The 16,200-nt window shown below is 38.9% G+C and overlaps 1 protein-coding gene across 2 annotated transcripts in view; it reads left to right on the forward strand.

The window, feature by feature from the left end:
- The window catches only part of DMD (dystrophin), a 1,878,371-nt gene that overhangs the window by 608,219 nt on the left and 1,253,952 nt on the right, over positions 1 to 16,200 (forward strand). For both annotated transcript variants that reach the window (XM_054566574.1, XM_054566573.1), the window contains exon 18: positions 5,589 to 5,712. In XM_054566574.1, the coding sequence (XP_054422549.1) occupies positions 5,589 to 5,712 (124 nt within the window). The remainder of the gene's footprint in view (positions 1 to 5,588; positions 5,713 to 16,200) is intronic.

Raw genomic sequence — 16,200 nt, forward strand, 5'->3', positions numbered from 1 at the left:
CACACACACACACACACACACCCCCCCCCCCCCTCTGTGAGTGTATACACAAACTATGTTGATTTGGCAGAGGTATTTCTCTAAATGTTGACTTGTTTTCTCATGGTTAAATAGGGTTTTTCCCTTTAATAATATTCTATAACTATAAAAGTATTATAATTACCATGTACTCAGCACATCCCAGAGTCCTAAAAATACTTTATTTTTAGCACTAATAGGGTTTATAGTGAATTTTACTTGATGTTTTAAGCACTCTCTTGTTCAAATTTAATTTGTATTCTATTTATTCAATTTTTAAAAGCAAGTAACATGGGAACAATACAGAAGGAAAGTTGAAAGAGGAAGGATAGGGAGAAGCTGATCAAGAAAACTTTCAAGAAGTTAGGTATCTTGAACTGAGTCTTAAAAGATGAGTATGAGCCCTGACTGGCATGGCTCAGTGGGTTGGATGTTGTCCACAAACCAGAAGATTGCTGGTTCAATTCCCAGGCAGAGCACATGCCTGGGTTGTGGCTCAGGTCTCTGGTCGGAGTACATGTGAGAGGCAATCTATGGATGTTTCTCTCACACATTGACGTTTCTCTCCCTCTCTTTCTCTCTCCCTTCCTCTCTCTTTAAAAAAAATAAAATCTTAAAAACAAAAAGATAAGTTCAGCAGATGGTCTGGGATCAGGAGAGTACCCATATACCAATACGGAATTAAAAAAGTCTTCTCAGTTTCTAGAATTCTGAAGAGCAAAGATGATTATTAAAAATACAATAAATAGAGTTTTGAAATCTTACCTCACCGCCAAAAAGGTTTTTTCCTTATTTGTAATGCAAATGAAAAAGAATTATAGTTTTGTTTCCACTAATATAAAACATATCTTTGAGGTAATTAAAATGTACAATAAAATTGGTTTTATTAAGTCACCTGGCCTAGTAGACCTGGAGCTTTAGGATCATGTAAGAGTTAACATATTTTGCAAGCGTGAACACTTTACTTTCAGGCTTCTAAAGATAAAGCTAATAAGTTTTTATGAAATTCTACGTGCAATGATGTCTAAAAATGTAAAACGGACATTCATAACCCAGCTCACTAATCAAATTAGTTAAGTCTGAGAGCTTGGAGGATTTCTACTTTCAACGTTTACACATTTGGGAATGATGAGTTCCAAATGGTATATTGAAAGTGACTGAATTAAAGTTTATGTAAATGTGTCATGTTAGTTTAATACTTTATATAGCAGTCACTGTACAGAAAATTAACAGAACACAGTAAGCACCCATTAAGAAGCTCTTCCGACATAATTGGCACAGTTATTGTATAGCACAAGTTCCATGCAATGATGTACTATTGAGAATTCAAAATGGACAACTTCTTAATCTGCAAGTATTGCTCTGTTTTGTTTTGTTTTTTTTTGGGGGGGGGTAGGGGGTGTGTTTTCCAGTGTTTTCCCTTTTAATTTACTTAAAATGTTTACACATACATGTGCGCAGACAGATATATCTCCCAATTTTGACCACAGAGGAGTGTGATTGGTCTAAATTGCTACTCCTTTATGGGAAATCAACTGGATAAAGTAGAGTCCATTTGTACAATATGGCCATAAGGGAAAACTTTGACCTTCTGAGTATTTGGTATATATGCACCATGCTTTTTGATAGTTTGAAAATTCCAGAAAATGAACGTTTCTTTGAAAAATGACCTTGGTTTGGTAATAAACTGTTAGGAAATAAAAATATTCCAAGATATGGTTGCTCTGCTCTATGAGACTTTACTCATTTTTCTTTTCGGAGTTTTGTGATGAGTGTCTTTGTAAAGGAGAGAACATTCTCATGTCATTGCTAATCATAAATAATGACAAAGATGAAATTCCAGGGCATACTTGAAAAATATTGGACAGAATATTCATCGATAATTACAGAAGAAAAAACCATTTTGTGAAGAGAGAATAAGAAGTCAATTTTCTTAGTAGATAAAGAGGATTTGAAGTTGGATAAAGTTAGATTGGGTTTAAGGGATAGAGTCTATCTGGAATAACATGTAGAAGTCCATTAAATACAGAGTGAAGTGTGTTTTGAGAGTCAGATGAGTAAGGAGTATATTCATGTGCTGATTCTGAGGGGATAGAGGCCCTTATGAGCAACTTAGTATACATCAGTTCATTAACAGTGACTTTTTAAGAGTTTTAAAAGTGAAAAAAGGAGAAATGAATGATTTTATGAAAAAAGAAAAATGCATGCATAAAATATAAGATTTAATACACTATGGAAAATAATTCTTCACTGCTTTTGTCGACGGTCTTTGAGGAGGTAACAGAGTTACAGCTGTGTGATATCTTCCGCCGGTGGTTAAATACCCAGCCCCAGAGAATGTGGCACAAAGCATGAGGGACAACATCCCTGGCAAAAGGCTGGGGAGAGTAGACAGCGCTCACTTTATGGACATGTATGGATTTAAATCACGAGAGTTAGTCAATGTGTCATCTATCTCAGCAAAGAGACCTGAAAAATATTCAGTGGCAGTGAAAATGTGAAAACGAGGGGAGAAACCACAAAAAATGATGAGGCAACAGCTGCCAAATTGATCAGGAATATAATCAGTGTGCGATTGCTATTTGAAAGCCAGGGTCTGAGTGGGAACCGATAGGGAGACCGTGTTCATTTTGTTGAAAACAGTGAAAACGCCCCTGAGACTAAGCATTGAGTGGGAGCCATGGGCACTCGGTAAGGGTGCATGGGAGTCCTTCTGAGACTCTGTGTCTGCTTCCCCTTCACCCCTCCATCCTCTTTGCTGCCATAAAGAGACGGGGACGTGGGGATGGCTGGGGACAGCTCCTAGAGGGGAAACAATGCAGGTAGCTGACTGTTAGCTCCCAGAGCTCTAAAGGATGGTGTTGAATGTTAGATATCGGAGTGTAGGCTGACTGCATATTACATCAAGACAGCAAAACTTTTAGTACGGAAATCATAGATACAGTTGAAGCAATGGGAAAAACATGTAAATAAGATTAGATGAGGAATAGCACAGAACTTAAATCCTGTATGAATCGGATGTAGGCTACACCCATTTCCAAAGGAATCAAGATGTCACAATTATAAAGGAAGGAGAAAAAGAAGGGCTAACAGCTGAGAACTGTACCAACTCATTGACATGTTGCTTCATTCCATTTCAGAAAGAAAGCCTAACATATTAACCCATGTGTCTATGAATGGATGGTGTTTCCTAGGGAAAGCGCTCCCCCCATGAGTGCTCTGGAACAAGTTAAAATCCCTTTTAAAAAAAACCTGTAAATCCAAAAATGTGCGTAATCATCCTCCATACGGTTTTTATGTAAAATGGAAGTTTAAGCAACTTGGTATAGTCTCTTTCCAAATTCATAAAATCAGAAAAACAAAATAATTGAATGAGGAAAAAACCCTTTGTGGAATTTCCCATCCTGTTGCCTGAATTGATCTTAATTATTAGAACTACCTGCCAACTGTTGTCCGGGTCTTTCTTAGACTCTTCAGAGACTGAATAGCAGGCAGAGGGTTACCCTGCCTTTGACTCCAAAAGCCCTTCACTGTGCAGGGAGAACCAATTTACTTAGCAGAGCCTCTAGCCCAGAAGCTGATTTAGTTCTAATTCATGGAAGAGGTGTTTCCTGATCAGGCAAAATAAAAGTCGCGATGTGAGCCGATCCCAGATCTATACCTACAACATTTTATTTTGTCAAATGGATGCCTCACCAAACCAATTTCCTTGGTAATGTAGACAGATGCATATTCATTTATGTTATTTAGGGAGTTTAATACTATGCTTGTCATACAGTAAGCACTTAGTGTATACATTTTGTGGCAGAAATGAAGAGAGATACGTTTTAAAAGGAAACTTAGAGTTTCACATTTTTCAGAAAGACAGCTGTCAAAGTATTGTATGACTTTTTTAATGAAAGTTATTTACTTTCAAACTGGATAAATAACCTTTGTTTCTTTTTCCCCCAATGGACTGGAAACGGTGGTTGAAGGATAATTTGTAACATGTGTGCAAATAAGCTCCCTGTAAATTCCAGGCCCGGTAGAAAGCGTTCCCCAACATAGGCCTTAGCAGGTCTCTCCCAGCAGTGATCCTGGCCAAGCATTTAGGTCAAGTTTTAGTTTCATGGACCTGTAGGTGGAAGTGAACAATCTTTCCTAGAAACAGTCTGAACCCAAAGCATGGGAAACCGGACAGCCCAAGCCTAAAGTGGGAGGGGATTCAACAGTGACTGGTGGGTGTTCACGTCTCACCTTTGTGACTAAGAGAATATATGGTGTGTAATTGGGTCAGACCGATTTAAAGGAAAAAGGACAAATTTGACCAAAGAAGTTTATACCAAGAAGCCACAGTTTCAAAATAGAAATCTTCTAATGGATAAGTGGATAATAGTGAAGGGTCACTTCACGGGAGGAGACGTGAGACTTAAGTCTGGAGACTTTCATTTGTTTGCCTGTTTTGTTTTGTTTAATAAATTATTGGATTAGATGATCTCCAAATTCCCTTTTCACAGATTCTTTTCAGATGCTGATAAAATCTAGAGGTTCCTTCTTGAGAAAAACCCACACATTTAGAATTGTGCCCGGAACTTCAAGTGATTCATAGGCATCCTCCACCCTTGCAACACCTCCCGTCACTCCCCTACAACCTCCGCTCTAACTTGGCCTGAGTCATCTCATGAGAGTCGCTATTTATCCCCATTAGCTCCATAGATCTCTGCAAGAAAAGAATGTTTGAGGGTATCATTGCAGCATAAGAACCCGCCCCCAAATGTAGTGCCTTACACGGCATTATTTATCGTTGCTCACAATTTAGCAACACGCGCAGGCCTCTTTGGGCAGTTTTGTGGCTCTGAGTGGCGTCTGCTGGAGCACTCTTTTGGTTATATTCAGCTGCTCTTTGAGATAGTTCACAGGCCAAAGGCGGCTTTATTCACATGCCTGGTCTCTCCGCTTGGCTAGATTGAACTTCCTTAAAGGGTTGTTGGAATTCTTATTTAACAGTTGCATTCACCTCGCGTGTGCTCTCAGAGGACAAGATCTAAGGTGCAAACACTTAAGAAGCCTCCTGCTTGCATCACACTTGCTAATATCCCATTTGCCGTAGTAAATCACGTGGCCAAATCCAGAGTCAGTACGGTTGGAGACCATACAAGAGCATGAACAGCAGAAGTATGGTTGATGGGGGGGGGCGGGGAGAGGGGCCCCAAAAGGAGTGTTGTGATTGCTGTAAATGCTTTCCAAAAACAGGGAGGGTTACCTGGGAAAGGAGGACATTTTCCACCAGGTTACACATTCAATCAGAAACTGAGTAATGGCGTATAGGGGATTCAGTAGCAGTGATGACCGCATTTAGATGAACAGAATGGCCACCATGATTATAAGACTCTACATCAAAGCTGACTCCACATTGTGAGCCTACATGCCTAGGGAAATACTAGTGCTATTAATAGTGACAGGGACATCAAGCAGGAGTCTCAGATGAGTTGCAGAAGGGTACACATTACACGTGGACAAATTGCCTTTTTTTCCCAGATAGAAGGGAGAGCTAATCAAGAAATAATGGTGTTTATTTTTTCCTGTCTTAGGTTGGATGTCGATATAACTGAACTTCACAGTTGGATCACTCGTTCAGAAGCTGTGTTGCAGAGTCCCGAATTTGCCATCTATCGGAAGGAAGGCAACTTCTTAGACCTTAAAGAAAAAGTCAACGTATGTTATGCATTAATTTTCATGGATTTTCCCTAATTTTTGTTGCTCTGTGTACACTCTGATTCTATTAGAGTTGAAAAGATTACATCAATATACCATACTTTTAAATGTATCTTTATATTTTAGATATCAAGTAGAATAAAAGTTTAGCCTAGTAGAATCTTCCTTGGTTCTGCTGTGAATGATCAAGAATGCTTTTCATAAACTTTCTTTAACTTTTATATTGTTTAGCTGTAAATTAACAATTTCAGAACATGAACTTACATTGATTTCCCTTCATATATTGTTTTGTCACCTCAAGGCTGAGACTTAGCAAGCTTGCAGAATGGAATAGAATATATCCTTAGAAATAGTATACTTACGACTTTGTCGTTTATGATTTCACTGCCATCAAAATGTTATTCTTTAGAGTCATTAATACTTTCTATATATTATAACAGATATGCATCCTCTAGATATTTATGTATTACACTGTATAACTAAAAGAAGTCCAGGGACTTTGAGTATTTATTTATTCACTCTTTATTTTGCAAGTTTTTATTCCCTACTGAGACATTATAGTTTTGTCCTTCACAGTAGGGATTTTTTATTAATTTCATAAGAACTGCTTCATCTTCAGGGACATTATCAGGGCTATGATTTTTCAACTTGGACAATTATATTGCCCTATAGGCATGCCCAATTTTATTGCACTTCATTTTATTGTGCTTCGCAGATGTTATGCTATTTTACAAATTGAAGAAGGTAAGACCCTCCTCCACCAGCAAAAAGATTATGACTTGCTTTAATTGTGGCTTGCTTTATTGCAATCCTATGCAACCCAACCTGCAGTACCTCTGAGATATACCTGTAGTTTGTAATGGATGTTCTAACAGGCAGAGTATATACTCCGGCTTGGGCAGGTTAAAGAAACAAATACTCTGAATGTCAAATAATTTGAGCTGTAGGAAGGTCACATCTGTGTGGATTAACTCTGCCTTATCTTTTGAGTATTCCATTTCATGAATTACAAAATCTATTCTATTTTTACAAATACAGCACTACCTCAGAAGCAAGTTAATACTTGCTGTGGGGTTACAACTTTTGGAGAACAAACAAAAGATCTTCCGGGAAAAATAATCTGTTTTGTAGGCTGCTTGAGGATGAGAGATCATTTCATCAACATTTCTCAGAGTTCCCTATTTATAAATTAGAAGTTTATTTTGAGTTTATTATTAGCTTTATACAATAGTCTGTTACCAGCGTAATAGACTATTATAAATAGTTTCAAGAAATGGAACTATGATTATATTGTTAATATTTCAGTTTGGAAATGAAACTGAAGAATACTACGTAATATGTAGTAGAAATTTAGCAAAATGTCTTATATCAGAGTATACTTATGTGAAGGTATTTTTTGCTATGATTTTTGAGGAGAAAATCTGTTGCTAGAAAATTCCTTAGAGAAGACGCCCTCTGAATACCTTTTGAGGGTCGTGTGACCTGTTTAACAACTGAAAATACGATTCTCCTGGGACAGACATTTTATTAGCTAATTTTTTAATCTGTCTGTATAATCTGCTTACCTGCTCGTCATCCTATTTCTGTACCTTAGAAGGGCTTTGACCAAGCAGGAAAATGGGGTCCCAGCATTTAAGGAATACAAACTCAAACATTTCCTTTTATCCTATGGTTACCTAGAAGCGATTTGCATTTAATCAATAGTATTAGCAATGACAGACTGAAAGTGCTAAAAAAAAAGAAGGTGTACAATATTGTATGAGTGGTTTTCTAATGCCTCGCGGGTCACCTTTATCAACTTCTACTCTCATTTTCTGAAATAACGACATCATTCTTAATTGCCTATAAAATAGGACATAAAATGATTTACCTAGACATTTCCTTCGGGCTAAATATAATGTATATGTATTAAAAATCCTTGAGAGAAATACATAATGATGATGGATATGCAGTTTTGGTGTACATTAATTTTCTCACTCTTCACTTGTCAGTTTATGTAGGTTATTTTGAACACATGGGAGGCCCACCTCATGAATTTGAGTGCTATTAATTCATTTTTAGGCTTCCGTTAAAAATGGCTGAATATTACCTTCTTTTTTGTTTACTTTATTCCTTGACTTTCAAGTGCTTTCAGCGAATTTTAATGTCCTAGGACATTATCAGTTCGATTTTATATCCTTTTAAACCTAACATAATGGTTCTTCTTTATTAATCACGTGTTTTATACATACAATTAACACAATGCACTGACTTATCAGTTGAGTTCTAGGGGACATTTCTACTCAAAGTGTGGTCCCTAGACACCCAATACTGGCATCATGTGTGAGTTGGTTAGGAATGTAGTATTCTAGACTTAATGAATGAGAATTTACATTTAAACAAGATCCCCAGATGATTTGTGTGCACGGCAAGTTTTGAGAATCAGACAAGATGCAGTCTGGGACTTGCCCACTCTTACTTAGGGGCTCCTTCATTCATTCTGTTAATATCACCGCAATTCAGGACTTCCAGCTGAGTAACAGGCCTAGCTACTCAACTTCTTGAAATGAGTACGCGGTAATGTAAGTTAGTAATTAAAACAACAAAATGACCTCAAGGTAGTGTGATAAGGTGTCTCAGGATATGGGATCTGTACCATGTGCTCTTGAAAACCGTCCTACCAGCTGTTAAGGTCAACAGACCTCGGACTCTTTCTGGGACCTGTGGTTGTTTACACCCATACCAAATCCACTTTTAACCATGTTCTGTTGGAAATCTGCAAGCCAGCTCATTCAGCTTCCTCTTGTCTCTATTATCTGTGTTTACAACCCAGAAGATAAGTGTATCTACCCACCGGTCCTTTCTTGTGTCCTCATTTCTACGTCCTTCCTCACTCTCCTTTCTCTGCCTTACTTTGCGCCTTCCCGTGCGCTCATACTCTGCACTCCAAATCCCTTCTGCCAAGGCAAACTCTCTGTCCTGTACGTCCGTTCTATTCATACATGGAAACCACTTTGGCCCTCAAGAACACTACTAAGCCTAATGACTCTTTCACACACCCACTCCTTTAGAACTGCTAGTTGCCTTACTTCCTAGGGTCAAGTCCAAAGGTCTCTGTGTAAAGATATCTGTTCATTTGTGTTTCGTGCCAAGTGACCATCTATCATCCACCCCATTTTATTATATGACTTCCTCACTGAAGACTTTGGCGCTAGCTTCACAGTCTTGCCCACCCAAGCTGTGCCTTCATTGTGAATAATCTCAGCCCATGTGCGCTGGCCTTCTGTCTCCAAAAGCTTCCATTTCCTGAATCTCCTCCATTCTGCTACCCGCTTGCATAACTATGCTTCATTGGCAGACGGCACTCCATTTCTGAAATAGCATACTTGAACAGATTCATCAGTACTTCTCCGTAAGTGTTCCATGCATCCCTGGTAAATTTTCTCCTCAGTTACTCTCAACAAATATTTCAAGTTTTTATGGTTGTCCTGAACTTGCCCCCATCATTTACAGTATGTTTGTTCTCATACAGCCTCTTTCCCTCTGTCTTAGCGGAAGAGACTGTGCTTTCACTAGATATGGCTCATCAGTGTGTGTGTGTGCATTCTTAATATCTTCACTTTCTGTATCCTGAGGAGCTTGTTTCCATTCAGCCACACATCCATATCTTTAATCTCTCTACTCTCGGGGGTTTTACCATCAGCCTTTAAACAGACTGTTTTTCCATCTTAGAGAAAACCCTCCTCTCCTATAACCACACGTGTGAATATTGTTGCGACTTATTTTGCTCAACTGGTCTGCAGGGCTGGCCACTGTTAACCTCTATCTTTTATGAAATTCTCTCCTCCCTTGGTTGAGGGGAGACCACTGTCTACTGGTTACCTTTTCTTTTTTTCACATTGTGTTCCATCTCATTTTTCCTTTAGTATTGATATATTGGCATTCTCTACAGTTCTTCCCTTGTTTTTCTTCTCTGGATTATCCTCATTCCTCCCCATTCAGACAGAATCTATTTTCTCCTTTGTGTCCCGAAAGCCCACGCCAATATATCTAATTGCCTAATAGACACCTTTAATTGGATGTTTGCCTGAAAATTTAAACCTCTTCACCTCCCCAACCCTCATTTAATCTTTCTCTTTCTTTTCCCTCTTCCAACAGCCTAATCCAGAATCCTAAAAGCCAGCTGGGCCATCTAGAGTTTTCTGTACCATTCACAAGCCTATCCTTTGACAAGTTTAATTAACATTACTCCCTTACCAGCTCTTGAAACTGTCTAATTCTCTCTACTTCCATCACCATAACCCTGATTAAAGTTTATATGGTGCCTCATCTCTGTTTAAGATGATAATCCCCAGCTGGCCTTCCCTGCCACTAATGTTTTATTCCTTTAGAAGTTTTCAGATCACTGCAGCCAAAGTGAACTTACTGAAACATAAGTATTACTCCGTTAGGCCTCTGTTTCTATGCATTTGAGAAAGAAAAAAGAAGCCACTGATACCCAGGAGCTGGCTTGGCACTTCAGTTAGACCTTGGAGTTGCTAGATGCTGTACTAGAGCTTGCGGCTAGTCTGTGACATTTTCCCATTGAACATGAACTGCAGCTCAGAATGCCAGCACCAGACAAGGCCACCTGGTGATCCTGCTAGATCAAGACAAAAACATGATCGCTTTGTGAGTATGTCTCAATGCAGACAAAAACAACATTGTCCAAACCACTCAAAATAACTAAATGTTCCCATCTTTATGGCAGATTATGCTTCTTTACTAATCATAGCCTTATTCTGTCTATATTCTTCATGCCATCTACATAATTTTGTAAAGATAGCCAATTATTGGATTACTTCCATTTTTCCTACAGCATCCAGTTAAAGGCAAAGCCCTACTTCATTGGCCACTCTTTCCCCTTACACAAGCCCAATAGCTATGAACTCATTTTAACATCCTCTTAGAGACATAACCCCCATAGTTTCCTGTTTCAGGGCATCTCTTGTTGCAGCAAGTAAATCAATCTGACGTTACTTATCTGCAGGCCTGTTTCCTGGTCGCCCCTGGTTGGAAGGCATTGACAATGTCGTTGTCTCATTTTGCTTTCATAGAGACTATTGTCATCTAAGTCTGGCTTAATTATCCAAACTGATTTCAGATTGTCATTGATTAGATTCTTGGTTTCTAGAAATTAGGGACTTGAACTTAATTTCTTTTCTTTCTTTTTGAAAAAGAATTCTTTATTGTATTTTTTTCCATTACCAGGGAGTCCCCTTATACTCCCCTCCCCCCAGCAATCGCCACACTGTTGTCTGTGCCCATGTGTCCTTTTTCCTTTTTTCTCCACCTCTCTACCCTGTCACCACCCCGCTTAGCTGGCAGCCTGCTCTCCATCTATGAGTCTGTCTTTATTTTGCTTGTTAGTTCAGTTTGTTCAGTAGATGCCACATATGAGTGAAATCCTATGGTATTTGTCTTTCTCTGACTGGCTTATTTCACTTATAATGCTCTCCAGGTCCATCCATACTCCTGCAAGGGTAAAATTTTCTTCATTTTTTTTACCGCTGAGTAGTATTCCATTGTGTAAATGTCCCATAGTTGTTTTATACACCCATCTACTGATTGGCGCTTGGGCTGCTTCCATTACCTTGGAGATTGTAAATAACGCTGCAGTGAACATAGGGGTGCTTATGTTCTTTTGAATTAGTGTTTTGGATTGCTTGTAGCAATATTTTATCTGATCTATCTCCTCAGAAAAGGGAAACAGAAGAAAAAATAAACAAATGGGACTACACCCAACTAAAAAGTTTTTGCACAGCAAAGGAAATCATCAGCAAAATAAAAAGAACCCACAGAACGGGAGAACATATTTGCTGCGATATCTCATAAGGGGCTAATATCCAAAATTTATAAAGAACTTACAAAACTCAACACTGAAAAAGCAAACAATCCAATTTAAGAAACGGGCAAAGCACCTGAATAGACATTTGTCCATAGAGGACATACAGATGGCCGATAAACATATGAAAAGATGCTCAATGCTCAATGTCACTAATTCATCAGAGAAATGCAAATTAAAACCACAATGAGATATCACCTCACACCTGTCACAATGCTATCGTTAATAAAGCAACAAACAACAAGTGCTGGCGAGGATGTAGAGAAAGGGAACCTTCATGCACTGTTGGTGGGAATGCAGGCTGGTGTAGCCACTGTGGAAAACAGTATGCGGTTACCTCAAAAAATTAAAAATGAATCTGCCTTTTGACCCAGAGATCCCACTTCTGGGAATATATCTAAGGAAGCCCAAAACACTAATTTGAAAGAACATAAGCGCCCCTATGTTCTTTATTCTATTTTTGGTTTGGCTTAGTTTGGTTTTAGTATCCCAGTACCTACTATAGTACCTGGTACTTAACGCGATTAATGTCTGACTCTATGAATAAGTGATTATTTTTCAGTTCTGCCGGCTCATTTTAAGTCAAGGTCTGCTACCAATATGAAGGATTTAACAACTTCTAAATAAACATTTGAGTGAATAAATTACTTTTTCTGTCAAAGGGCAGAACTTTATTATAGAATGTTAAGTGAATAGAAAATTAATTGCTTCTAAATTCAGGGTAAGACTCTGGGGAATCTGAAACTTGCTTTCATATTAATTAGGGAAGATGTCATGAAAGGAAGAGGCTTTTAAGAGATGCCGATAAAAAAAAGAAGAGAGGTCATAGAGTGTTTTTAATCAACTTACTAAAGAATTAGTAAACTTCTCTCTGTATGCTTTGCTTAAAAGTTATTTTAATCATTTCTTGTTTCTTTATATTATTACACAACTCAATTGCCTTTCGTTTTGCACTTGAATTTATACAATTAAGAATTAATAATTTCCTGAGCCCATCATGTATTTTAAAATGAACAATGCATTTCTTGTGGAATGGTTCTTTGATGCTTTTTTTAGCTGCTATATTTTTTACCTAAAATTACATGTACTTAAATTACATGTAATTTACATGTATGTAAATTAAAATTACATACCTCAGAATCTGAGCAGTAGCTTCTAAACATATAACCATATATTGAATATATATTGAGTAAAGTATTGAATATTCTTAATGCTAATAAAAATAATTTCAAAATAGAGGTTCAATTATAAACTATAGATACTTTTAAGAGTAAAAATATTGTCTATGTGCATGTAGACCCACACACATATGTGCAATAAAACCGAGGTAGATAGGGAGACGCATACAGAAAAGCCGGATGGGTTCTGAGAAGAAAAAGCAGAGAAGGATGATCATCTTCTAGGATGATAATCTAGGGCAGAGATGCCTTCATGATCAGGTGATTTCAAAGAGGTAGTTTTAGTTATTGGTACTTGATGCTACAAGAACCATGTGCCTGGCAAGAAGAGAATTGGCACCTTTTAGGAAAGAACTTTCTGTATAGTAATGAGGAATGGAATCTGACTTTAGAGATTTAACATGGAAGATGAAGTGTAGAGAAGAAATGGGTGTCATGGATGAAGAACATTCAGACGATAGACACTTGTCCTTGAAAACCAAGGGAAAAGCTACTATACATAACTGAATGGAGCTAGAAAGGGGATGTGAATGCAGGATAAATATGAACCAGGGCCATGGAAGAGGAAGAAAGACTGAAGATGCTGAAATCATTGAAAAATACCTGAGATAAAAATAGCCCCTAAAACCCTGAGAGCAATAAAGTCTCGTTACACTTATTCTTTAGTGTAAACCTCTACCAACCTCGACCAACCTCTCCAGTACGTAAGCATAGCCAAAGATTTTGCACAATCTGAAAAGGCAGGACCAGCTTCATTAGGGTGCTTTTAAATATAACACTCTGTACTCACCAAGTGGGAGTACTTGTTTATCTGCTACTGAGCCCAAGAAATCCTGGTTAGTATCGTGGTCAAGAATCATTCCTTTGTCTTTTGTTTAGGGGAGCTTATACTCCCTCAGATTTTTCAATGTTATTTTCATTATTCTATCATAAATGTTGTAAGCACCATGTTGTTTCTTCCACTTCCTCTTTCTTTTCTTTTCCTCCACCAAGGTAAGATTTGATTAAAGTTGACTCAATGGGTTTTACATGGCACTATTGGTTTCCTATTTGGGTAATTATTACCGCTAGCAGGACATCATAAAAGTCCTGTTTGATGTGCCCAACTCCTAAAGTAAGCTGCAGTTTTTAGAAGGCTGTTATTTAATCCAGCTTTACTGAGCTTGCAGGCTCCTACCTCATGGGCTGGTTCTGTGACCACTGTATGTGTAGCTACCAGGATTGGTCTTATATTACCCCATCACAGAGCATTTGAACTGTGGGTGGGGTGGGAGAGAGTATAATAGTGTATACGGAGGCATTATGCTACAATAGATCTCACCTTATTATGTATCTGTTATGTACCAGGCACTGTTCTAGGCACTGGAGATAGTGTGAAGAAATACACAAGGGTCCTGGACCTTGTGCAGTTTATTTTGAAGCGGGGAAGATGAACACTAAACAAGATGAATACGTCAAACATAGAGAATGTTACTGATAAATGCCAACAACAAAAATAAAGGAGGAATGAGTGGCTAGCAAGTGTGCATGTAGACAGAGTGCAAATAGAACACCCCGCTGAGAAAGTGACATTTAGGTAAAAGATCTAAAGGTAGTGAGGCATTTATTATATAGATATGGGGGTAGAAGCATTTCAGCCAGAGGGAAGCGGAAATGCACAGTCGTCAGGCAGGCGCATGCCTGGAGTGTCGGAGGACAACAGAGGGTGTGGCCAGAGCTGAGTAGTCACAGAGCTCAGTAGCAGGAGAAGAGGCCAGAGGTCAAGGTCAGGTGGGGCCATGGTTAGAACTGGGCTTTTACTCAGATGGAGAAGGGAGGTTATTGGAGAGTTGAGCTGACCACTGTTGTATATAACTTCCTCTGCTGTGTTGAGAATATGCCATCAGGGAGCAAAGGGAGAAGTAGAAATAAAATTTAGTAGGTTATTTGGAAACCTCCAGACCTTCACGAGACGGTGACGTCTTTTGACTAGTGTGGTAGCAGGGAGCATGGCAGTCATCATTTTCCGGGTGTGTTTGGAGGCTAGAGCCAACAGGATTTCCTCATGGATTGAATGTGGGATTTGAGAGAAAGAGAAGAGTCAGGGAGGATTCTATAGGTTTTGACCTGAACAAATGGAAATACACCTTGAGCCCCTGAACACTAAATTTAGAGGTGAGATGAGGAGGAAATTAGCAAAGGAGGTGGAGGAAAGGCCGTTTTTGAGGCAGGAAGAAAACTTTTTGTGCTTATAGCCTAGGAAGCTAAATCAAAAAATAATTCTAAGAGATACCCTCGGAGTCAAAGTATGTTAAGTAAGCCGAGGCCTGAGAGCCAGCCATTGAATGTAGCAGCGTGGAAGCCGGTGGTGACATAGAAAACAGCAGGGGGTGACTCAGTGTGAGGGGCAGTTTTTACCTGGCCAGGTAGCCCTGTGGAATGCCATTCTTTCTCCTTGGTGGCCCACAATCCTTGCAGAGGTGTCCAGCCTTTTGGTGTCTCTGGGCCACACTGGAAGAAGAAGCATTGTCTTGGGCCACACATTAAATACACAAACACTAATGAAAGCAAAACCACCTCATCATGTTTTAAGTAAATTTACAATGTTGTGTTGGGCCCCAGTCATAGCCACCCTGGGCCACATGTGGCCCTGGGGGCTGCGGATTGGATGCCCGCGCGGAGTAAGGGACGGACCCTCTCTTTTCCGGAGCCATTTTTAATTTTTTTCTGTAGTTTTACAGATATTTCAGAAAATGAGAGAAGATGGAAGCATTAGGAACTGCTCATCTGACCTATTTTCAAACAGCATATATTTCTTTGGAGAACAAAGGCATGTATGGCCAGATCCAGGGAAAAAAGGAAGCATCAGTGATGTTTTTAGTCAACTTCTTCAACACCCTTTATGTGTGGTGTTTTGGAAACTTCTCTCACATTTCTGTGAGCAAGGCGCTCTATTCAGCCTGGTGCCAGTTTGTCCCAACCTTGTTTTGAAGATGATTGAGATCACCTTTCATGGAATGACCACATGTGCTAGTTTGTCTGGGACATTCTTAGTGTATGTCGCTCCATTTATTACAGCTCAGTTATTTCTGGCTTCCTATTCTACAATAAAAAATTGTCCCAATTTGGGGAATAAATTTTATGAAGAGCCTTCTCTAATCCCCTCAGAATCCCCAGAGAGCAGGTATCTTTATTGTTATTTTAATAGACTCTGTTGGGGCTCAGAAAGGTGGACTCTCTAAATGTCAAACAGCTGGTAAGCAGTGGAGGCCGAATTCAAACCAACTGAGAACACCATGACTTCTGAACTTGTCTTTTCATTACCTTCTTGACTGTCTCCTTGTTACCCTACATTTTCTCATTTGAAATCGACCATCTATAGCTGTGTCTGAAATGAAATGTTTTCTGGACTCTTCACTGTCTTTAAAGTGATGTTATTTAACGGAACTCAGCTAGCATCTAAACATT

The sequence above is a fragment of the Pteronotus mesoamericanus genome, unplaced genomic scaffold, assembly GCF_021234165.1.
Source record: "Pteronotus mesoamericanus isolate MK-2021 breed Mesoamerican mustached bat unplaced genomic scaffold, CSHL_Meso_final contig_173, whole genome shotgun sequence".
Lineage (NCBI taxonomy): Eukaryota > Metazoa > Chordata > Mammalia > Chiroptera > Mormoopidae > Pteronotus > Pteronotus mesoamericanus.